Source organism: Dermochelys coriacea, chromosome 23 (assembly GCF_009764565.3).
Source record: "Dermochelys coriacea isolate rDerCor1 chromosome 23, rDerCor1.pri.v4, whole genome shotgun sequence".
NCBI classification, from domain to species: domain Eukaryota; kingdom Metazoa; phylum Chordata; order Testudines; family Dermochelyidae; genus Dermochelys; species Dermochelys coriacea.
The window spans coordinates 13095570-13118420 of record NC_050090.1 but is presented as its reverse complement, the minus strand read 5'-3'; the positions used below and the strand labels follow the sequence as shown (position 1 = coordinate 13118420).

Here is a 22851-nt window from a genome sequence, read left to right as displayed (position 1 = left end):
TGGGAGCCAGGACTCCTGGGTTCTCTCCCTGGCTCTGGGAGGGGAGTGGGGGCTAGTGGTTAGAGCAGCAGAAGATGGGAGCCAGGACTCCTGGGTTCTCTCCCTGGCTCTGGGAGGGGAGTGGGGGCTAGTGGTTAGAGCAGCGGGGGATGGGAGCCAGGACTCCTGGGTTCTCTCACTGGGGGTCGCACTGACCCTTTCCCCTAAAATACTGAACTTTAGGGAAAACAAATAAATATGCATATGTACTCTTCCAAATCATTGTCCTTTGTTTATGTAGGGTGGGGGGGAGGGTTGTTTTGTTGGGTGGGGGGGGGTTGTTTTGTTGGGTTTGGAGGTGGGGTGGGGTTTTTTTTGTTTTTTTTGCAGACTCAATAGTAAAAATAATGCTGTGAAAAGTGATATTTGTATCTTTGTTAATATTACTTTTTTCAGCAAGCCCCAGGACAAATTAAGCCTTGGATGAGGGTGGTCGGGGGGGCCAGTGGGGGCCAGGGGCAATGGGGGTTGGGGGAAGCCTGGGGAAATGGGGGGGGGTGAGTCCCACCGCTATGCAGCCAGGGGCCAGAGAGCGAGGCTGGAGCCGGGGCCAAGTGCTTGTGGTCGGAGCCCAGAGCTGTGGGTCGGTGCCCAAAGCCCCACGACTGGAGCCTGCCACTCAACCACCCCAGAACTGAAGCCTGAGCCCCCCAGCACCAAGTTGGGGTGAAAACTCCCTTTGCTCCTGCGGCGTTTGGCCCCACCTGTCTCCAGAGGTGGCGCGAGACAATGCATCCAGGAGCAACAGGGAGCGAGGGGCCGCTGCTTTGCCCCCAGGAGGCTGCCAGGCTGATGGAAAAGACCCTGGGGTCCGCCTTTGAGAACCGCCGCGTAGCGCCCAATGCCAGGCTGGCACAGTGCCCGCTCCCCCCCTCCGCTCTCGCCAGAAGAACCAGGCTGGCGCCGATTAATTCTCCATTTCTTTAATCACTCGGAGTGGTACGACCTCTGATCTCCCCAGATGGCAGCTGCCGTATCAGAGCCAAACAGCAATTACACACCCCTGCCACATGCATCAGGAGAGCTGGGGGTGGGTAGTGTTTGGGGCTTGAGGGGCACCAGGGCTGGGCTAGCAGGGGGCTGCGGGTCGGGAGCCAGGGGCAATGGCACAGCTACGCCTGCTCCCCACATGGCCACTCGATGTCACGGTGACCCCACAGGAATTCCCAGAGGGGGTGACACCAGCAGGACTGAGGGTGACTTTTCTCCCCCTAGCTGCCCTGGTAGTTGTCACACACCCACCCACCCGCCCCCCACAGTGATGGCCCCTGGGCAGCCTGGAGGTGCCTCGCTCCCCAGCTCCAGCTTCTGGCTGTTACATCCCCGCCACCTGTGCGAGCCCCTCGCTGCCGTCACCAGGCTGTCGCTCCTGTTCGGTTCCTGCTCTGGGGTCCGAGGCTGGGGCCGGGATCGCTCCCGGTTCTGGACTGAGGCTGCTGGGCCCAGAGGGACCCTGGGGCTGCCCCAGCCTGCCCCGCCCGGCGTCCCCATTGGGGAGCGAATTGTGGGGGGGAGGGGAAAAGGGGCATGAATGGGGGAAGGGGTCTGTGGGGGGAAGGGAGGGGGAAGGAGGTTTGATTGTGCGGGGAGAGTAGGACTGTAGAGATAAGGGGGGGTCAGGGATGGTCGATTCCCCCCCCCAGCCCCCTAGCAGGGCTCGCCATCGTCTGGGTCGCTGGCATCCCTGCAGCGCTCCTCGGCCAGGCTGGCGTAGACCCCGCCGCGGCCCTTGCACCCCCCAGCAGTGGGGCGGGAGTGGCCAGGGGAGAAGTCCAGCGAGTCGCTGATGCTGAAGACATACTTTTCCCACAGGAAGCGTTCGAGGTCGGGCGCCAGGCCGGGCGAGCGCGGCCCCCGCTGGCTCTGCTGCTCGCGGGTCCGGCGCCGGTACTGGAACTCCAGCAGGGTCTTGGTGTAGGTGTTGAGGGTCAGCACCGAGGCCGACATGCAGAGTGTGAACGAGAGCCAGGCCATGCTGCGGGTGGTGTCAGGGGGGAAGAAGGGGGTCGGGCCAGGGAGTGGTAAGCCCCAGCCACAGCCCCCACACTCCCCAAATACCCAGCCCTGCACTCCCCACCTCTTCCCACCCACCCCCAGCCTCTTCCCTACATCCAGATACCCGCTGCCCTCTCCACATAACTTCCATCTGACCGTCTATCCACCAACCCACCCAGCTATCTACCCACCCACCCACTGACCTACCTACCCACCCAGCCATCTGTCCACCCACTAACCTACCTACCGACCCATCCATCCACCCATTGACCTATCCACCCATCCATCCATCCATCCACCCACTGACCTATCTACCCACCCATCCATCCGTCCACCCACTGACCTACCTACCCACCCACCCATCCATCCACCCACTGACCTACCTACGTATCCACCCACACACCTATTCGTTCACCCAGCCAGCTACCTACCCACCCATCCATCCATTCACCCACTGACCTACCTACCCACCCATCCATCCATCCGTCCACCCACTGACCTACTTACCCACCCATCCATCCATCCACTGACCTATCTACCCACCCATCCATCTGTCCACCCACTGACCTACCTACCCACCCACCCATCCATCCATCCGTCCACCCACTGACCTACTTACCCACTCATCCATCCATCCAGTGACCTACCCACCTGCCCACCCATCCATCTACCCACCCACCCACCCACCTACCTACCCACCCACCTGTTCATCCACTCACCCACCCCAGCTATCTACTTCCCCATCCATCCATCCACCACTCAGCTATCTACTCGCCCACCCAACCCCACCCACCATCCACCGCTCAGCGATCTTCCCACCCAGCAGCTACTCCGCCATGCCCTTCCCCAGCTAGCCAGCTAGTCACCCTCTTATCCGCCCATGTATTTCCCACCCACCCTTATGCCGAGCCGCTCCACATCCCTCTGTCCCTCAGTCCGTCCATCGGTCAGGCCCGCCCCTCCCCAGCCCTGCACCCGCCTGTCCAGCATCTCCGGGGCTCTTCCAAAGGGCCAGGAAGGACTCCATCGTGCGTCCCCAGAACAGGGGGAGCAGCAGGGCACTTGGGGGCTGGATGGGAGCCAGTGCCCCCTAGCGGGGAAAGGCCCCATGTCCCCGGTGTCACTCACCCGAAGGACCAGCCGTAGAACCAGGTCTGGGGTCTCCAGTCCTTGGGCCCCAGGTTGACGGCCACCTGGAAGACCGTCATGTACATCATATGGGCCACCATGCCCAGGAGACCTGGGGACAGAGGGCCCAGTGAGCAGGGGTGGCACAGGGGGGATGGGGGAATCAGGGAGGGCAGTGGCACTGAAGGGGTCAATGGGGGGTGAGGTCAGGGGACCAGGGGGGTTTGGGTGGGGTGGGACCCGGCAGCACACTGATGAACATAGAGGGTGGGAGGCTGGTGGGGCTGAAGGGGGAGCTTGGTACCCGACAGCACGGTGATCACCACAGCTAAGGCATTGGAGGGGCATTGGGGGGCTGGGAGGGCAGGTGGGGGGCAGGCAGGGGGCCGGGGGTCCAGAAGCCAGGGGCCGGTACCCAACAGAATGGTGATCCCTGTAGCGAAGGCGTTGGGGGTCAGGCAGGGGGAAGAGGGGGACCAGGGGGCAGGTGGGGGGCAGACAGGGCTGGGGGGACAGAGGAGGGCCGGTACCCAACAGAACGGTGATCACCACGGCGAAGGCGTTGGGGGGCAGGCAGGGGACAGAGGGGGACCGGGGGGCCAGTGGGGGGCAGGCAGGGCTGGGGGGCAGAGGGGGGCCGGTATCTGACAGCACGGTGATCATGGCGGCGAAGGCATTGGGGGGCAGGCGGGGGGCAGAGGGGGGCAGGCGGGGGGGCAGACAGGGCTGGGGGGGCAAGGGGGGCCGGTACCCGACAGCACGGTGATCACGGTGGCGAAGGTGTTGGGGAGCAGGCGGGGGCAGAGGGGGGGCAGACAGGGCTGGGGGGGCAAGGGGGGCCGGTACCCGACAGCACGGTGATCACGGCGGCGAAAGCGTTGATCTTCAGCCCGGCGATGAAGTCCGCATAGCAGGTGGCATCCAGGCCCATGAGCACAAAGCCGACGCTGAGCAGGGTGATGTACAGGAACTCCGACGCCACCGACAGCCACAGCACCCCTGGGGGGCACCCCATGGTCAGCACGGCCCCCCCATCCCGCTCCTGGCCTGCCCCCCGCCCACTTCCCAGCCCCACTCTGCCCCAGTCAGGGAGGGGGGGCTGCTGGGTGGGTATGTCGGGGGGCTGCTGGGTGTGCATGTTGGGGGGGGCTTCTGGGTGGGTGTGGGGGGGCCGCTGGGCGTGTGTGTCAGTGAGGGGGGCCACTGGGTGTGCGTGTCGGGGGGCTGCTGAGTGGGTGTGTTGGGGGGCTGCTGGGTGTGCGGGTCAGTGGGGGGCTGCTGGGTGTGCTTGTCGGGGGAGCTGCTGGGTGTGCTTGTCGGTGGGGGGTGCTGCTGGGTGAGTGTATTGGTGGGGGTGTCTGCCAGCTGGAGCCCCCATCCTGGGGGTGCCCCTGGGGGAGCTGCTGAGCTGGGGGAAAGTCCTGCCCCGGCTTTGTCCATCTGTCCAGCTGCTCACCTTTCTCCGACTCGGGGGGCAGCTCTATGAAACTGCGACAGATCTCGTCTGGGGGCAGGGGGATGTGGGAGAGAGATAAGGACAGAGTGTGAGGTCAGCGGGACGGAGGGGGCGCAGTCCAACCCTCCCCCCCAAATCTTTATTGGGTTTACCTTGGCCGTGGGCTGAGACGTGGCCACCTCTGGGGTGGGGTGCAGGGGCTGGTTATACGGGGATCCCTTGCCCAGTGCTGATGCGGCCCCTCTGGGGTAGGGCACAGGGGCTGGGTATACAGGGACCCCTCGCCCATCAATAAGATGCAACCACCTCTCGGGTGGGGCACAGAGGCTGGGTACACGGGGATCCCTTGCCCAGTGCTGATACGGCCCCTCTGGGGTGGAGTACAGGGCTTCAGTATAAGGGAACCCCTCGCCTGGCACCGAGATGCGACCAACTCTGGGGTGGGGCGCAGGGGCTGTCCCTACCTCCGTGGTGCTCCTCGCAGGAGAGCCAGAAGCCGGTGTGGAAGTAGCGGAAGGCGTACTTGTCCTCGCCCGTCTCCCAGATGTACTGCACCACGTTGGGGTCCAGGGTGGCGTTCCCAGCCTCCGTCTCGTTGGCCCCGACAGGCACGCAGCTGCCATGCCTGATGGCCGACAGGCAGGGCGGCTTGACCACCTTGTGCGTCCCCTCGCACCAGTAGCTGGTGGCGAAGGCCGACACGGCCAAGCCGAGGGCCAGCAAGTTCAAGGCCAGCGCCAGCAGCGAGCGCGTCTTCCGGCTCAGTTTGATCATCGTCCCGGGCCCCGGCCTCTGTTGCCACAGGCCGGCAGCTCCCTTCCTAATGTCTGACTCCCCCCCCGCCTTCTCCTCCCACTCGCAGCCAAGGCTTCAATCTCTCTGGGAGAGAAAGTTTCTTGGACTCCAGACGGCGATTTCGGCTCCCATATGGCCCCTTCCCTCCTTCCCTGAATTGGACGGGCCAGGACGACGCTCCACGCTCTGCAGATTGATCGTTTAATCCACTCTTAGCTTCCAGCCCGTCTTGGAGGCAGGAATCAAAATCTTTTCTCCTCGCTAATCCAGCGCTGGGTCTCGGTCTTCCCTGCAAAGCTGCGGAGAATTATGTAGCTTCCTGCTCCCCCCTTTCCCCCCACAACCCGCTGCTTTACCGGGCGAAAGATCTCGGCTGCTCAGTTCAGGGTTGGAGGCATCTTGGGGCCCTTGTAACCCGCACACCTCCTGGGTGTGGCGCTTTGTCCCATCCAATGGCCCTAAAATTAATGCATCTCCTCTACAGGCAGTTGGCTTTTAGCTCATGCAGTCAAGGCTCATACATTTAGCTCCAGCGGTGCCCGGTTCGATCCTGCCCACCCGCCGACCAGGCGTCACATCGCCTTCGGACCGGCGCTGGCTCAAAAGAACAAACTCCAGAATCCTCAAGCGGTTGTGGAGACCGGGGCGGCAAACGAAGCCGCGTTTGGGCTACCTCCAAAAAATCTGAGATTGACTGGATCGATTCGCTGCCACAGGGCCAGGATCCATGGCGAAGATCCGGGCCAGCGAGAGCTTTAGATGGGTGCTGAGTTACTTGGGTGGAGCCCAAAGAAGAAAATTACAAGGAGAGTCTGAAATCCAGGGACTGGCCGTTGCTGAGATCGGGGAGCCGGACGCGGGGTTGGAGTCTTTGGCTCTAACGCGGTCTTGAACCGGGTGAATTTCAGGACACAAAATTTTGGGCGCACAATGGTTCTTTGTTTGGTCCCCAAAGTTTTAATCCGTTCAAACGAACAAAAAAACCCCCAGACTGAGTCTTCAATCAGGGGAGCGTATCAGGGAGTGCTACTCAAAAGGGGCTGTTTTTAAGACACTTTGAGCTGGGCCTTTCCCTTCAAAGGAATAAAACTCCAGCAGTGTCTGAGATCCGGCTCACCTCAGCTTTTCGACCCAGGGATTGGGGCTGGGGGGACGGCGGGGGGTGGATTTTGCGTCGCTGAATAAAACTGATGCGGCTTTTCGACCAGGTGATGTTGGCTATTGAGCTTGGGGGATGCAAAGGAAAAGCGGCTCCTCGATGACTTGCTCCGTGGATTGGAACGGTCTCAAACCGGATCCACCTCCGCTGGGATCCAGACTCACAGGACATAGCCTTGAGTCTGGCTGGCTTCATGAAATCCGGGGTCTCCTGCCCCTTGTGTCCCGTGAGCCCCCCGAACGGCCCCTGTGCCTGCCGGGCTGGGAGCTGGTGGAACTGCTTCCCCCAGGACCGAGCCGTGGGGCAGTTGGGGGGAAGCCACACGCTGATTGAAAAGCTCTTCATTAGCACAAAGGTGCCCTGGTGCTGAGGGCTGTGGATTAGCATCTAATCAATGGGGCGGGGGGTGTGATACTCAGCCAGATCCCCTCAGCCCCGCACAGCTGGAGGGGTCAGCAGGGGGGCAGAGAGAGGGAGAGAAGTGTAGGGGGTGGAGGGTTAGATAGATAGATAGGTAGATAGATAGATAGATAGATAGATAGATAAAGGGGGTGAATGGGGATAGATAGATGGGGTGTGTGGGGACAGATAGATAAATAGAGGGGGTGTTGCAGCAGATGGGGGTAGGTGAGTGGACGGAAGAAAGCGACTGACGATGGTCAGGAGACAGACAGAGAAGAGGGATAAGCGGAGTGATGGATGGATACACATTACAGAAATGATCCCTGATACAGGATCTGTGTGTGTGTATATGTGTGTGTGTGTATCTGTGCGCACACTCCCGGCTGCCCCCTACTGATGGGGCGGGGTGGGGCATATCTGGGTTGCTACCTGCCAGCCTGGCTCGGGTCCGTATCGGGCCCCATGGCTCCCCCAACACATGGAAAGGGACTGACCGGCTCCTCTGCACTGGGGAGCAAGATCCAGGCCCTTGCAAAGGGGGGAGCAGAGATCAGTGGAGGGAGGGGTCCAGACACAGCCCCCCACCCCCGTGTCCCAAGGACAGGGGAGGGGACATGGAGTGCAGGAATAGGGGGTATATGGGGAACCAGCTGGGTTACAAAGGGGCAGATGGGCTGGCTCGGGGGGGGCAGGGAATGGGGCACGGGGACTTTCCCCTCCAGGGGGTGCCGGCTCCCATCCAGGGTGGGCCGTGGAGGGCAGAGTTAGTGCGGGGATGAGCTGAGGGCTGAAATCCCAGGGGATTAGGGCCAGCTGCAAAGCCCTGCCTGGCATGTTCCTTTCATTAAGATCAACATGTCACAGAGCCGGAGCATTTCCCCTAGAGCCCGTGGGGCCAGCGGAGATTTAAACACAGGGAAGTAATTAAAGGAGAGAGGCTGAGCAGTGGGACAGGAAGTGGGGGGCTGGGAGCCCGGACTCCTGGGTTCTAGTCCCACTCTAGGAGGGGAGTGTGGGCTAGTGATTAGAGCAGGGGGGACCTGGGAGCCAGGACTCCTGGGTTCTCTCCCCAGCTTTGGGAGGGGAGTGGGGGCTAGTGGGTGGGGGGTCTGGGAGCCAGGACTCCTGGGTTCTCTCCCCGGCTCTGGGAGGCTCCCAGGATCAGGCCCGCAGTGGTACCATGTGTTGCAGTTACAGATTTGCTCCTTACCATTCCCTGTTCAGCCCCGGGAGCCCCTGGGGGTTCTGGGCCTGCAATGGGGGGCAGGATGGAAAAAGCCCATTGAGTGACCCACATTAGCTGCAGCCCCACGTCACCACCAGCTGCCTCAGCCCCTGCTGCTTAATGACACAATTAGCAGCGGCTGATAATCAATTAAAGGGGAGGGGAGGAGGGGCTGGTCTCCCTCTCCCCGGCCACTGGGGTCCTGATACAGCTCTGCCATGTTGCCCCTCACTCCCAACCCGCAGCCCCCTGCTACCCCGGCCCTGGGCTCCCCCGAGCGCTGCCCGTGCCCCTCACTCCCGGGTGTTTCCCCTGAATTATTTTCCTTCCACCCCTGGCCCATGGGGGCCGAGAGCTGAACCTGCCCCCTCCCCAAAAGCTGCTGAGTCCAAAGTGAATCTCCAGCACTCCCTTTCTCCCCTACCTGACCCCCCCAGAACTGCCCCCACCCCCGGATGTGGCAGATCTGAGCTGAACTCTGCCCACCTCCTACCCCCTAGGAACCAGCCGACCCCTACGCTGCTCGGAGGGCAGGTTAGCCTGAGCCAGGATAAGGCTGCCCCATTCATGGGGATCCCGCGTGTCTCTAACCCGGCTCCCCCAGGGGGATCAGGCTAACATGGAACTGGGCGAGGGGAGCTGGAAGGTGGAACTGGGGCCTTTGGGGTTGGGAAGGGTTTACGACTGAGGCACTAAAGTCTGGGGGTGGGGCAACCCCACTCTCCTCCCAAAGCCAGGATAGAAACCAGGAGTCCTGGCTCCCAGCCCCCCCTGCTCTAATCACTAGACCCCCCGATTGCCTCCCAGAGCCAGGGAGAGAACCCAGGAGTCCTGGCTCCTAGCCCCCTCTGCTCTAACCGCTAGACCCCTCATTGCCTCCCAGAGCCAGGGAAAGAACCCAGGAGTCCTGGCTCCCAGCCCCCCCCAGCTCTAACCACTAGCTCCCATCCCCCAACAGCTGTTTTCTTCTCCCTCTCAGCACTGCAGCCAGGTCCCGCTCTGGGGGTGGGGATGGAGAGAGTTGTGGGGGGGGGCAGCTATGGGGCCAGATCTAGGGCTGGGTATGGGGCAGAGGAAAACAGGGGCTGTGGGTGGATGTGTTCCCGGAGGCGGGGGGGGGGAAGACATTGTTCCAGTTGGGGCAGAGAGGAGACTGCAGGGGAGGAGGATGCGGGGACAGCGGGGAACCTGGCACCACAAAACATGAGCCGAGCCTCATCCATGTTGCCTCAGGCTCTTTATTTTTGTAGGGTTGCTTAGGGGAGGGGAGGGGGGATTTCCCACCCCAAATCTACCCCAACTCCAGCCCCTCCCCTCATTGTTCTTTGCTCCTCAGCCTTCTAACAAGGCAGGGATCAGTCCCCCCCCAAGCAGACGGCAGGGGGGGCTCTGCAGCTGGGGGTGGGCGGTGTCTCAGTCCCCTGCCAGCAGCAGGAGGGGGTCATGCAGGGCCAGCACCCCCAGGGTCAGGCCAGCCACCAGCAGCCCCAGACAGGGGGCGTGGAGGTGGGGGGCGGCGCCACGGCTGTGGCGAGGGTCCGGCCGGCAGGGCAGGTGGTCTTGGAGTAGGTGCTCGGGCGCAGCTCCTGAATCTGGGGGGGCAGGACAGAGGGGAATCAGAGGAGCTCTAACCATGCCCCCCACCCCCAAGCCAGGGATGGAACCCAGGAGTCCCGGCTCCCAGCCCCCCCCTCTAACCACTAGACCCCACTCCCCTCCCAGAGCTGGGGCGAGAACCCAGGTGTCCTAGCTCCCAGCTTCACCCCCACTCTAACCCACTAGACACCCCCACACACACTCCTAAAGCCAAGGGTCCAGTTGGTCTCCCAACCCAGCCCAGGTCAGTCATGGCCTAAGGCCTATGTATGTGTGATGAGTTTTGGGGGCCTCAGCCTAGTTCTCAAACGGGCCCCTCTCAGGCATGGACAGCCCCCACCAAGCAGAGCAGTCAAGCGCTGGATGATGGAGCCCCCCCACCCCACTCCAGGTTTGGGGTCCCCTGAGCTGGTGTCCAGTTGGGGGGAATGTGAGCTGGGGGGTGGGGGGTGGAGTGGGAGAGAAGGAGTGAAGGGGGGTATCTGGTCTAAGGAGATCCCAATCTTGGGGGGAAGGGGATGTGGGGGGGGTCACTGATCTCAAGGGGGGGTCTCTGGGTTCCGGGTTTGGGTCACTGATTTTGGGGAGTCTTTTTTCAGAAAAGGGGGTTTCTGGTCTCAGGGGGGGCTACTCTCATGGTGCAGATGCTCTGGTCTCGGGGGGGACGGGCCTGTGGGAGATCTGCATTGGGGGCGGTCTGCACCCTGGGAGGGGGGTTGGCTGTGCTATTAGGGGGTCCCAGGCGGGGGGCTCTGTTGCCAGGGGGTCCCAGGAGGGAGGCTCTAAACCCAGGGGGGCTCTGAACCCAGGGCGGTGCTATGCTCTCAGGGGGGCGTCACAGGAGGGGGGCTCTGCACCTGGTGGGAGGGAGGGGTTGCTCTCTGGGTCCCGCCCCATCCCCATCCCCGGCTCACCCCGCGAGCGGTTCCAGATGAGCAGACGCAGCTCGCCCAGGGCCTGGCTCAGGTTCTGCACCCGGCCCTGCAGCTGGGTGTTCTCGCTCTGCAGCTCCCGGATGGCCTCGTGCAGCTCGAAGGGGCACCCCTCGCCCCCCAGCAGGGCCAGCAGCACCAGGGTCCCCCACAGCCCCATCCCACCCGCCCACGGCCCTGTCCTGACTGAGCACTGGAGCCAGCCCCGCGCCCCTTCGATCCCCGGCCTGCGCGCCAGCCCCGATCAATGCGCCCCCCCGGGGCTTGTTAATTACCAGCCCGCACAACCTCGCTCAATGAACAGTGCCCCTCACTCCCGACACGCAGCCCCTGCTAGCCTGGCCCTAGGCTCCCCCCCAGCTCCACCAGTGCCCCTCACTCCCGACCTGCAGCCCCTGCTAGCCCGGCCCCGCCAGTGCCCCTCACTCCAGACCCGTAGCCCCTGCTAGCCCAGCCCTGGGCTCCCCCCCAGCTCTGCCGGTGCCCCTCACTCCCGACCCGTAGCCCCTGCTAGCCCAGCCCTGGGCTCCCCCCCAGCTCTGCCGGTGCCCCTCACTCCCGACCTGTAGCCCCTGCTAGCCAAGCCCTGGGCTCCCCCCCAGCTCTGCTGGTGCCGCTCACTCGCAACCCGCAGCCCCTCAGTGACAGCTAATGAGCCACAAGAAAAAAGTCACAGGGAAATAGGAAAAATGTCACATGGTGTTACCGTCATGTACAGCACCGTGCACCAGGGGGCCATAATTGGTCGCTCCCATAATACACTGAATGAACAATGAACAGCGCCTAGCTGTTCATTGGGGGGACTTTGGGGGGGCAGGCGCAGGTGCAGGGTCCCTGGGCTGCAGGGGCCGCTGGGGGAGCCCTGGGGCGGCCCGCGCCCGGGGCGAGGAAAGATTTACACGGATCCCCGCTTTGATGGGGGGTGGGGAAAGTGGGGCTAGTGACGGAAAGAGCCGAGCGGAGCCGAACGAGCCCGAGGGGCGGTGCCGGAGATGCCCGAGCGGAGCCGAACGTGCCATGGGGCGGTGCCGGAGATGCCCGAGCGGAGCCGAACGGGCCCGAGGGGCGGTGCCGGAGATGCCCGAGCGGAGCCGAACGTGCCACGGGGCGGTGCCGGAGATGCCCGAGCGGAGCCGAACGGGCCCGAGGGGCGGTGCCGGAGATGCCCGAGCGGAGCCGAACGGGCCCGAGGGGCGGTGCCGGAGATGCCCGAGCGGAGCCGAACGTGCCACGGGGCGGTGCCGGAGATGCCCGAGCGGAGCCGAACGGGCCCGAGGGGCGGTGCCGGAGATGCCCGAGCGGAGCCGAACGTGCCACGGGGCGGTGCCGGAGATGCCCGAGCGGAGCCGAACGGGCCCGAGGGGCGGTGCCGGAGATGCCCGAGCGGAGCCGAACGTGCCACGGGGCGGTGCCGGAGATGCCCGAGCGGAGCCGAACGGGCCCCAGGGGCGGTGCCGGACATGCCCGAGCGGGGCGCGCGCACCGGATGTTACGTTCCTGCCCCGGCCGCCAGGCTCCTCCCTTTCCGTTTCCGGCAGCAGCCGCGAGAGCAGGTATCGCCCGGAGCTCCGGGCCGGGCCCCACGTGGGACCCCCCCCCGGCACCCGCCCCCCCCCGGCCTCGCAGCCCCGGACCCCTCCCGCCCCCCGAAACTCCCCCCCGCGATCTGCTCCCCCCCCCGCGCCGCTAACGCCCCTGTCCCCGCAGGGCGATGTCGGCCCATCTGCAGTGGATGATCGTTCGCAACAGCTCCAGCTTCCTCCTCAAGCGGAACAAACAAACCTACAGCACCGTGAGTCCCCCCCCGCCCCGCCCCGCCCCGCCCCGCGGGGACCCAGGCGTCCGGGCTCGTCTCCCCCCGCCCCGCCCCGCCCCGCGGGGACCCAGGCGTCCGGGGTCGTCTCCCCCCGCCCCGCCCCGCGGGGACCCAGGCGTCCGGGCTCGTCTCGCCCCGCCCCGCGGGGACCCAGGCGTCCGGGCTCGTCTCGCCCCGCCCCGCGGGGACCCAGGCGTCCGGGCTCGTCTCGCCCCGCCCCGCGGGGACCCAGGCGTCCGGGCTCGTCTCGCCCCGCCCCGCCCCGCCCCGCCCCGCGGGGACCCAGGCGTCCGGGCTCGTAACCCCCACACACGCAACCCCCAGACACAGAGTCACCGGGATCGGGGCCCCTGGGGCGCTCCCCGGACCCAGGACAAGGCTGTGCCCAGTGCTCCGGGTCCCGGTCCGCTCCGACTCCGCGCCGGGGGGAGCCGGCCCCGGGCCCCGCTAACCGGGTGGTTCTCTCCGAAGGAACCGAACAACTTGAAGGCCAGAAACTCCTTCCGCTACAACGGGCTGATCCATCGCAAGACAGTGGGCGTGGAGCCCGCAGCGGACGGGAAGGGGATCGTGGTGGTGCTGAAGAAACGGGCAGGTGGGGAGATGCAGACGGGCTGGTTTCCTTCCCCCACAGCAAAGGATTCTGGGAGCCAGACTCTGTTTCCCTCCCCGCACACGGGGGATGTGAAATAGTGATTTCTTCTGGGGAGGGCAGATTTGGATTGAGACCCACCTGCCCAGTTCACTGCTTGGGCCCCCTAGATGGGAAAGGCCCCATACTCCATTCCCTGCCCCCCTGAGCCCTCCAATCCCCCTACGCTGGGGCCCCCTAGACGGGAAAGGCCCCATTCCCTGCCCCCCGAGCCAGCCGGTCCCCTGCCCCTTAGACGGGAGAGACCAGCTCCTTTCCTGTGATCCCTCCCCGTGGCCTTTCCCGGCCCCTGTCCTGTACCCTGGCTCTGACCCATGGCCCCTTCCCCCAGGCCAGCGCAAGCCAGCCACTTCCTATGAGAAGACGACCATTAACAAGAACGCCCGGGCTACGCTCAGCAGCCTGCGCCACATCATCCGCAAGAACAACTACCGCAAGGATCTGCGCATGGTGAGCGCCCAGCTCGGGGGGCGGCTGAGCCTCCCCCGCCATGGGTCTGGTCCCCTGCTTCCCCAAAGGGGGTTGTCCTGTGTTCATGAACCCGTGGGGGGGAGGGGCATTGCTCCATTGGCCAGAGCGCCTGTCCCGAGGGGCAGAAAGGGACACAGCTGGCTCCTCGAGGGGGTTTTATGGGAGGGGTGCACCTCCATTTTAAAGACAGGATGAGCTGGATTTAACCCAGGTGGCTGCGAGGGTCGTTGTGATCTGCGCTCGGCTCACCATGCCTCGCTGGAGACCTCCCCTCCCTTCATGTGGCGTGAGGGGGATGGGGGGATTGGCGATCGTCTCGCCACCCCTAATCTGAGCACCCCCATCCCACCACATGGGTGAGCAGTGATTGGGGAGGTGATAGTTGCTCTGCTCGCCATGCCTGATCAGTGCCTTCACCCCATTTAGCTTCAGGGGCGATAATCTAGAAGTGGGGTGCAGCCCCACTGTGTACCCCTGTTGCAGGGGCAGTGGGATGGGGAAGCCAGTCCCAATTGCTGCAGTAGGGCCCCCCCGTGCTGTGCCAGGGCCCACTCCACTGTGCATCAGTCTCACACTTTCCCCCCACTCGTCTCCAGGCTGCTCTGCGTCGCGCCAGCGCCATCCTGCGGAGCCAGAAGCCAGTGGTGGTGAAGAAGAAGAGAACCCGGGCTACCAAGACAGCATGAATGGCTAGCATGTCCCAATAAAGGGTGCAAACCAGCCTGCATCATGGCACAATCTCTGTGGGGGGGAGAACAGGGAAAGGGGTGGGTCCCTGGGGATGCTCGACATCTGTGGAGGGGGTGCCCAATGGCGGTGGGTCCAGTGTTCTTCAGACATAGTGTCTAGTAGATGGGGAAACTGAGGTGGAGATGGGACATGATTCTGTCAGTGTGTGACCGACGAGCTGCCCTTTTGTAAGGGGTCCCACCAGGGTGGGGGGGCTGCAGGTTGGGAGTGAGGGGCACTGGCATAGCTGGGGGTGGCATTCCCCTGGCTGGGGGAGGTGCCTTTGGCTGGCACGAATGCTGCCATCTGTCCCCTGGGTGCCCAGCCCTGACTGATTAGGCCAAGCTGCTTAAGGCCATGTTTACATTGTGTTTTTGGCGCCGGGCTCAGAGCTCATCCCCGCTAACAGGATTGGAAGCAGTGTTGGGGTGGGGGGACCCCTGTTACATAACCCGTCTCGCCAGCAGACCTGGAACAAATGGATTATCCCTGTATTGCCTGTCAGGGCAGCAGGGAACAGCCAGTGGGGCCACGTATGCCACGGGTTAGAGCGGGGGGGGGGGGCTGGGAGCCAGGATTCTGGGAGAGGAGTGGGAACTAGTGGTTAGAGCGGAGGGGGATAGGAGCCAGGACTCCTGGGTTCTCTCCCCGGTTCTGGGAGAAGAGTGGGGTCGGGTCTAGTGGTTACAGGAGGTGGGGGTCGGGGCGAATGGCTCCTAGTTTGTCAGCTCCCACCTGCCCGCTCTAGGGGTGGCACTTGGTCCTTCACTGCTCAGGGCCCACCCTTCTGGCAGGGTGCTCGGTATCGCCCGTAGTGGCCAGGCCGTGTGCCTGCTGCCTTCCAACTGTAGCGGGGGCTGGTGCCCAAGGTCCTGCAGGTGCCCGGTTCGATTCCTCCCTGGTCCGCTCCCTCCCCCCAGAGGCCAGGCGAATGGTTTACACACAACGCTCTTTATTGAAAACCAGACACCAGTACAGCAATGTAAGACAAATGCCCTTTGTCTCCCTTCCTTCCACCCCCACCAGCACTGCCGGGAATCCCGCTGGCTCTGGGATGGGGAAGAAACGAGACAGAAGCACAAACTGCAGAATACAACATGAATATGGGACGGGTGGTGTTTTCCAAACAGGCTTCAGCAGGAGGGAGGGGGGTGAATGATCTGCCCCACAGAGCTGCCTTAGAGGCCCACGGGGAGAGGGAACGAATCAGACCAAGGGTGCGGGGGGAGAGAAGGAGCAAATGGAGGAAGGCAGAGCGCTTTTCAGGGCCCTAGACAGTGGGTGTTGGTTTGTGCCGGTTGAAGAGGGTTTTTTGCTGAGGAGCTGTGGCTGGAGTGTTAGACGAGGAGACAGGATGTCTGGGTTCAACCCTTGGCTCTCATGCTGTGTCCGGGCAGCGCCCGGAGCGACAGGGCCCCAATCTCGGCGACTCTGTGTCCGGGCAGCGCCCGGAGCGACGGGGCCCCGATCTCAGCGACTCTGTGTCTGGGCAGCACCTTTACGTGGTCCTTCTCTTCCATCAGCCATTTCCTCTTCACTGCTGCTCTGCCTTCTCCTTTTTATTCTCTGTTCTTTCTCATTCCCCCCTTCCTCCCTGTTACATCCACTTTCCTTCCTCCCTCCTTCATTGCTCCATTTTTCTTTCTCTCTTTCCTCCCATCCTTCTTTTCCCACCATCCGCTCTTTCACCTCCCCCACTTTTCCCCTGCTCCTTTCCACCCTTGGGGGTCTCGGTGGGGTCCCCCCTCCCTCGGCCCCCAATGACAGCCTGTTTGGAAGTGCCCAGAGCGGGCTGCTGGTGGAGGAGGAGAAGGGATCCAGCTACCTGGGGAAAGGGGTAAAGACCAATATGGCAGCATATGGCTGGAGATGGGTCAGGCGCCTCGCACGTGTGTTGTTTCATTCATTCGTTCCATCATTTTCTCATTCACTCATCCTCTCTCTCTCTCCAACCTGCTCAGCCCACACTCTCCCTCTTGATTGCCGTTCCCCTCCTGGCCTGGGACCTTGGCCTTCCTATTTCTTGGGTTCGTATTGGATCAGCTTCAAGATGGCTTCATTCTTCATCACCCCAGAGATGAACTCCCCCTCTGCGATTTTGTCTGTGGGGGGGAAGAAAACAGAAGGGCAGGGGGGAGGGAATGGAGGGAGAGAGGAGAGGAGGGGTTAATGAACTGCAATATAGGGTCCTTCCCCTCTAGGGGGCGCCAGCTCCCACGTGGCCCCAGGGCAGGGACTGGATGGCTCGGGAAGGCAGGGAATGGGGCCCGGGGCCTGTCCCCTCTAGGGCTCGGTTTCATCATAAGTTAAAAGGGCTTCAAGGTTTGCCCAGAAGTGCCTTGGGGGGAGTATGTGTGTGGCACCATGTAATACCAATACAGGGCACCGGACCATCTGAACTATGCAGCTCGGGGCTGGCCAAGGTGGGGCTGGGCTGTGGGATGGGGGGATGGAGAGCGGGGAAGGGGAACCTGGCAGATCCCTTACCGTTTTCCCCCTTTTTGAAATATTCCCAGAGTTTGTTGGCTCGTTTCTGGGGGGTGTTTTCATCCTCAGCGAGCATTTTCTGCTCTTCAGGGGGAATCATCTTAAATATTGCCTGTGGGCAGACACACAACGTTTGACATCTAGCCGTGCCCCACCCCAGAGCTGGCTGCATCTCCGAGCTCTAACCACTAGACTGCACTGCCCTCCTAGAGCAAGTATAGAACCCAGGCGTCCTGACTCCCAATCCCCCTCCTCTAATCGTTAGACCCTCCTCCTCTACCAGAGCTGGGGATAGAACCCAGGAGTCCTGGCTCCCATCCCCCTGCTCCCACCCCCATGGCTATTAAGGTGTGTCCCCCCCCCATACTCTGTGTGACCTCTGTCTCAGCTGTGACCATATGATGCTCTAATGCTCTCATTTCCAGCCCCAGCTGATTGCGGGGGAGGAGGCATTATTAAGATTTTCCCCCAGTCTGGGCTCGGGAGATTAATCTGAGCCGGGCGCCGAATAGAATCCGAGCCTTGAGAAATGTTAAAAATGATTAAAGTGTCGCAGGGATTGACCAAAGGGAAGCTTAACCCAGCCTCTGGGAAATGCCATGCTTGGGAAAGGGACAGCGGTGGGGACAGGAACTGTCTGCCAGGGAAAGAATGCGGTTAACCCACCGGGAGGGGAAGGTGGGTGGGTGGAGGGATAGGTGTAGGGATGGATGGGGGGGGGGTTGGTGAGTGGATGGAGGGGTGGTGGATGGAAGGAGGGAGGGAGGGATAGGTGAGTGGATGGGGGGTTGGGTGGATGGAGGGATAGGTGGATGGGTGGGTGGGTGGATGGACAGATGGATAGGTGTAGGGGTGGATGGGGAGGTTGGTGAGTGGATGGAGGGGTAGGTGGAGGGTGGGTGGATGGAAGGATAAGTGTAGGGGTGGATGGGTGGGTGGATGGAGTGATAGGTGGAGGGATAGATGTAAAGGTGGGTGAAGAGGTGGGTGGGGGGGTAGGTGTAGAGATGGATGGGTTGGCGGGTGGGTGGGTGGAGGGATAGGTGTAGGGGTGGGTGCGGGGGTTGGTGGGTGGATGGGTGGGTAGATGGAGGGATTGTTGTAGGGGTGGGTGGAGAGGTCGGTGGGTGGGTGGGGGGTTGATGGGTGGATGGAGGGATAAGTGTAGGGGTGGATGGCTGGAGGGATAGGTGTAGGGGTGGGTGGGTGGGGGCTAGGTGTAGAGATGGATTGTTTTGGCGGGTGGGTGGGTGGAGGGATAGGTGTAGGAGTGGGTGGGGGGGTTGGTGGGAGGATGGAGGGATAGGTGGGTGGATGGAGGGATAGATGTAGGGGTAGGTGGAGAGGTCGGTGGGTGGGTGGGGGGGTTGGTGGAGAGATGGATGGGTTGGCGGGTGGGTGGGTGGAGGGATAGGTGTAGGAGTGGGTGGGGGGGTTGATGGGTGGATGGAGGGATAGGTGGGTGGATGGAGGGATAGATGTAGGGGTGGGTGGAGAGGTCGGTGGGTGGGTGGGTGGGGGGGTAGGTGAAGAGATGGATGGGTTGGTGGGTGGGTGGAGGGATAGGTGTAGGAGTGGGTGGGGGGTTGGTGGGTGGATGGAGGGATAGGTGGGTGGACGGATGCAGACATATTCTCTTCACTGCCTGCCATGAGTCCCAAACACCCCTGCATTCCAATCAGCCAAGTCCCCTCATCTGCTCTGTGGAGGCAGCTGTTTCCCAGAGGAGGTTTCTGGGAACCATTTCCAAGGTCCCTAGTCCTGCATCCCCACCCATGCCTGGTGAGACTCATCCTCCCACCAGGGATCCTCCCTTGGCCACTAGCTTGGTCCTCAGAAACACCTGCCCTCTAGCCAAGAACTTCCACCCCAAGGCCCCCAATGTCTTGCCTCCCTTTCACCTTCTCGGCAAAATCAAGTGGCTGGTAGTTCCACCGGCCACCAACATATTTTCCCTTCCCCTTGCTATTATTAAGCAAGTGACTCTTTACCTTACCCCCTGATCCCACTCTAGGTTCATGCCCATTGCACCTAAGGGCTAATCCCCGATTTACAGGGGATCAGACAGCCTGGCTGGAGAGACGGCGGGATGAGGGTGAATACGTGCTAGGAGAGGCATTCACTGATCAGTAGCCAGGTAATTTGGGATCAGACGGGAGTGGCAGAGGTTTGGACACCAGCTTTTGTTCTGACTACCCGAGACTTTGCTGGTGGGTCGCTGGTCTTTGCAGGAGCAGAACCAAGGTGGATAAAAACCAATGATTTTTTATCTTTATTTGAAAAACAACCCTTTTTTTTTAATTGATTTTTTAAAAATTTAAACCAGATTTTTTTTAAAATTCTGCTATTTAAATGATTACATTTTCCTTTTAAAAATTAAATCTGTTCTGAAGGAAATCTGAATTTAATACAAACCCCACTAAGGCCTAAACTGATTAGCATCTCTTAAACCCAACAAATATGCTGAATCCAGGAGCCTGTATCAAAAACTCTGCATTAAAGGCTGTTTTTCTAGACAAAGCAAGAATCCGGGGGGAAATATGTAACTTTTGAGGCAAGCTTTATAAATATGGCATGACATAGGAACCCAGCAAGATGTGAAAAGAAAAGGAGTACTTGTGGCACCTTAGAGACTAACAAATTTATTAGAGCATAAGCAAGATGTGAATCACCGGTTTCTCCCTTACTAAAAAAGTACAATGAATAAAAACTTGACGATATTAAGCTACCTAGTTGCTTAAATAAATGTACAGCGGATCCTGCTAGGAAACAAAAAGATGCACAAAATCTAGGTAAAGGCACCCGGGAGTTTTAAATCACCGTGTTTGAATGGTTCTGTTGGACAAATAAATGGAAAAGTGGATTAAAGTCAGTGATTGATATGGCGGTGTTAGAGTGGGTGATTTAAATCGCCTTGATTTAAAGCCAGGACCCCCCACTATGAAGGACTCAGAGGTTGTGATGGGCCACCTTTCGGCTGCTGTTTTCTCCCCATTAAAAAATGGATTTTTTCAGAACCCGGAAAGATTCCCGGAGAGGGGGGGCACAAAAAAAAACCGAAAGAGATTTTTTCACATGGAAGTCGTCTTTCAATTTTGAAGGTGACCTTTGACACTCACCCCCATCCCCATCCCAAAAGCGGCTGAGCGAAACCCCTCCAGAAACGGTGAAATCGAAAACCCACAGGGGGAAAAACTTGGGTTCGGGGGGAATGTCGACAAATTTTCAGGGGTTCAGCTCCAGAGTTGCTTCTTAGTTCCTCAGGAACGGGGACAGAGTCCTACCAAGTCTGTTTAAACCCGTCCGGGTCTCATCACCTCCCCAGAAACGTCCTTTTATTAAAAACAAATAAAAAATCGGAGCCATCTTTTAGCCTCTCTGAAATCCAGTAACAGGTAGTTCCCCAGGCCCTCCGTAGCCATCAGGCCAAGGTAACAGCTGCCCACCCCACCCTGATCCGGTCCCAAGAGAGATCAAACCGGAGGTGCCACACAGATAGACTTCAGATGCAAGACACTAGCCCCAAGCACAGCTGGAGGGGGATCAGCAGGAAAGGGAGGTTTTGGCCACTAGGAGGCAGGCAACCCATAGATTGCAATACAGGCTCTCTCCTCGGCTCTCGGAGGGGAGTGGGGTCTAGTGGTTAGAGCAGGGGCTAGGAGCCAGAACTCCTGGGTTCTCTCCCCAGAGAGGAATGAATCATTTACCCCTTCCACCCTCGTGCCCCTCAGCATGCCGTGAACGCCACCGTCACCGAGTCTTTGGCCCCCGTTGGGAGTTGCCCATCTTGTTTTTAGAGCGACCTCTCTCATCGCAAAGCCACTGCCCCTCCCCTCGCCCCCTCTCCCCCTTGCCTTCCTCCTCCTTCTCCTCCTCCTCCTCTTTGGGGTGGCAAATCCATCTTATGGCCTATTATGTTCTGCCATGGGGGAGGCTAGCACCCCCGATACCCCCCTGACCCCGGAGCAGCAGCTCTGCAAGGGGCCGGTGAGGCCACCCTGATAAAATTAACGGGGGGGGGATGCTTTCGGCCAAGCCGCTTTCAGCCTCCATTCGGGCGGGTGCCTGGCAACCAAGAGGCTCAGCCCAGGGAAATTAGCGAAACAGGATTTTGCGTGGGGAGGGGGGGATCCCATCGGGGGGGCTAATGCCATTTACGAACTACGCAAACCTTGATCGGGGCTAATCCACTGTCATGCTGCCCGGCATCATCCTGCCACCTGCCCAGAGGTCAGGTAGCCCTTGGGCCCCTCCCGGCTCTGCCAAACAGGCTGGCTGCGGGCGTGTTTCAGGGGGCCTCTCGGGAGCGGGGGTTGACAGCGGGCTAGATGGGTCGGGGGGGGGAGCAGGTAGGATACCGGGGTAGATGGGCCTGTTGTGACGCTGTGTCCGTCCAGCCTCCATTCACAGGCGCATCAGACACGGGTGGTCGACGGGTTCAGTGGGGGAGCCTAGCCTCGGGCACCGCGCTTGAAGGAGGGGGGGGCGGGGGGCCTGAGGACAGGCTGTGACGCTGGCTGAGGGAGCCGGTCGCCCCGGCAGGCAGAACGAGCAGGAATCGGTTTCATTTGCGAGGAGGGGGAATCATGGTCAGAGCTGGGGAAAACCTTTCTGGCTCGGTGGGCACTGGGAATTTTCTCAGGGTGGCACGGCAAGCCTGCGCATCTGCCCCTCCTCAGGGCACTGCTATGTAGAAGCTCACAACAGCCCCTCAGGACACTGCTGTGGAGAAGCTCGCAGCACCCCCTCAGGGCACTGCTGTGGGGAAGCTTGCAGCACTCCTTCAGGACACTGCTGTGGAGAAACTCGCAGCACCCCCCCAGGACACTGCTGTGGAGAAACTCGCAGCACCCCCTCAGGGCACTGCTCTGGGAAAGCTTGCAGCACTCCCTCAGGACACTGCTGTGGGAAAGCTTGCAGGACTCCCTCAGGACACTGCTGTGGAGAAACTCACAGCACCCCCTCAGGGCACTGCTGTGGGGAAACTCACAGCACTCCCTCAGGACGCTGCCATGGGGAAGCTTGCAGCTCTCCCTCAGGACACTGCCATGGGGAAGCTTGCAGCACACTGCTGTGGAGAAGCTCGCAGCACCCCCTCAGGGCACTGCTGCAGGGAAGCTCGCGGCACGCCCCCTTGCCCCGGACTCACTGTGATGATCTCCAGCATCTCGCTCTTGCTGATCTCGCCGTTGCGGTCGACGTCGAAGAGGGAGAAGGCCCACTCCAGCTTGAGGCTGGTCTTGCCGGAGGAGGTGAGGTGCAGGGCTATGATGTACTCCCGGAAGTCCAGCGTCCCATCGCCGTTGGTGTCGAAGCTGCGGAAGACGTGGCGCGCGTAGACCTGGGGATCCGACTTGGGGAAGAAGTTGCCGTAGATCTTCTCGAACTCGGCCTGGCTGATGTGCCCGTCCGGGCACTGCTTCTGGAAGCTCTCGTACCACTTGCACAGCTCATCCTCCGAGTACTTGGTGTTGAGCTTCAGGTCCTCCAGGATCTCCTTGGACAGAGCCACGCTTTTTCTGTTCCCCATGGCGTCCCGAGCCTCTGCTCCGAGCCCCGATCCTCCGCCCTGAGCCTCTGCCCTGATCCCCGTCCCTAGCGCCCCTGAGCCCCGGCCTAGCGCCCCAATCCTCCGGCTAGCGGGCCGATCCTCCGCCCCGATCCTCCGCTCCAAGCCCTGGCCCAGCACCCCGATCCTCTGCTCCGAGCCCCGGCCTAGCACCCCGATCCTCCGCACTGATCCTCCGCTCGGATCCCCAGCACTTGCAGGCACTTGCAGGTGGATTCCTTTGCTCCGTCTCCTCTCTCCCGAGCCCTTGTGCTCCCCTGCTTATATAGACTCCCTGGGGAGGATCAGAGAGCGCGGGGGGCTCTGACAGACACCCCCCCGGACACACACATGCAGCTATTTCAGGAGCACTGATCACATTTTCTGCCAGGGGATGAGACACTCTTTAGTGCTATTAAAG

At 61.4% G+C, this 22851-nt stretch overlaps 3 protein-coding genes across 3 annotated transcripts; 1 reads left to right on the top strand and 2 right to left on the bottom strand.

The window, feature by feature from the left end:
- Positions 1-1588: 1588 nt before the first annotated feature.
- On the bottom strand, positions 1589-6774 carry LOC119847453 (germ cell-specific gene 1-like protein). Its single transcript, XM_038382251.2, has 5 exons — positions 5083-6774; positions 4619-4666; positions 4009-4161; positions 3163-3274; positions 1589-2014 (listed from the first exon to the last, which is right to left on the bottom strand). Exons 1-5 carry the CDS (start codon positions 5390-5392, stop codon positions 1687-1689), a joined length of 951 nt encoding a protein of 316 aa, XP_038238179.1. The 5' UTR covers positions 5393-6774; the 3' UTR covers positions 1589-1686.
- Positions 6775-12187: 5413 nt separating this feature from the next.
- RPL28 (ribosomal protein L28) lies at positions 12188-14385 on the top strand. The gene is made up of 5 exons (XM_038381183.2): positions 12188-12280; positions 12435-12519; positions 13015-13138; positions 13527-13645; positions 14263-14385. Exons 2-5 carry the CDS (start codon positions 12439-12441, stop codon positions 14350-14352), a joined length of 414 nt encoding a protein of 137 aa, XP_038237111.1. The 5' UTR covers positions 12188-12280; positions 12435-12438; the 3' UTR covers positions 14353-14385.
- Positions 14386-15341: 956 nt separating this feature from the next.
- Positions 15342-22473, bottom strand: RCVRN (recoverin). Its single transcript, XM_038381199.2, has 3 exons — positions 22032-22473; positions 16883-16994; positions 15342-16497 (listed from the first exon to the last, which is right to left on the bottom strand). The coding sequence occupies exons 1-3, from the start codon at positions 22410-22412 to the stop codon at positions 16412-16414; spliced, it is 579 nt and encodes a 192-aa protein (XP_038237127.1). The 5' UTR covers positions 22413-22473; the 3' UTR covers positions 15342-16411.
- Between the last annotated feature and the right edge of the window lie 378 nt (positions 22474-22851).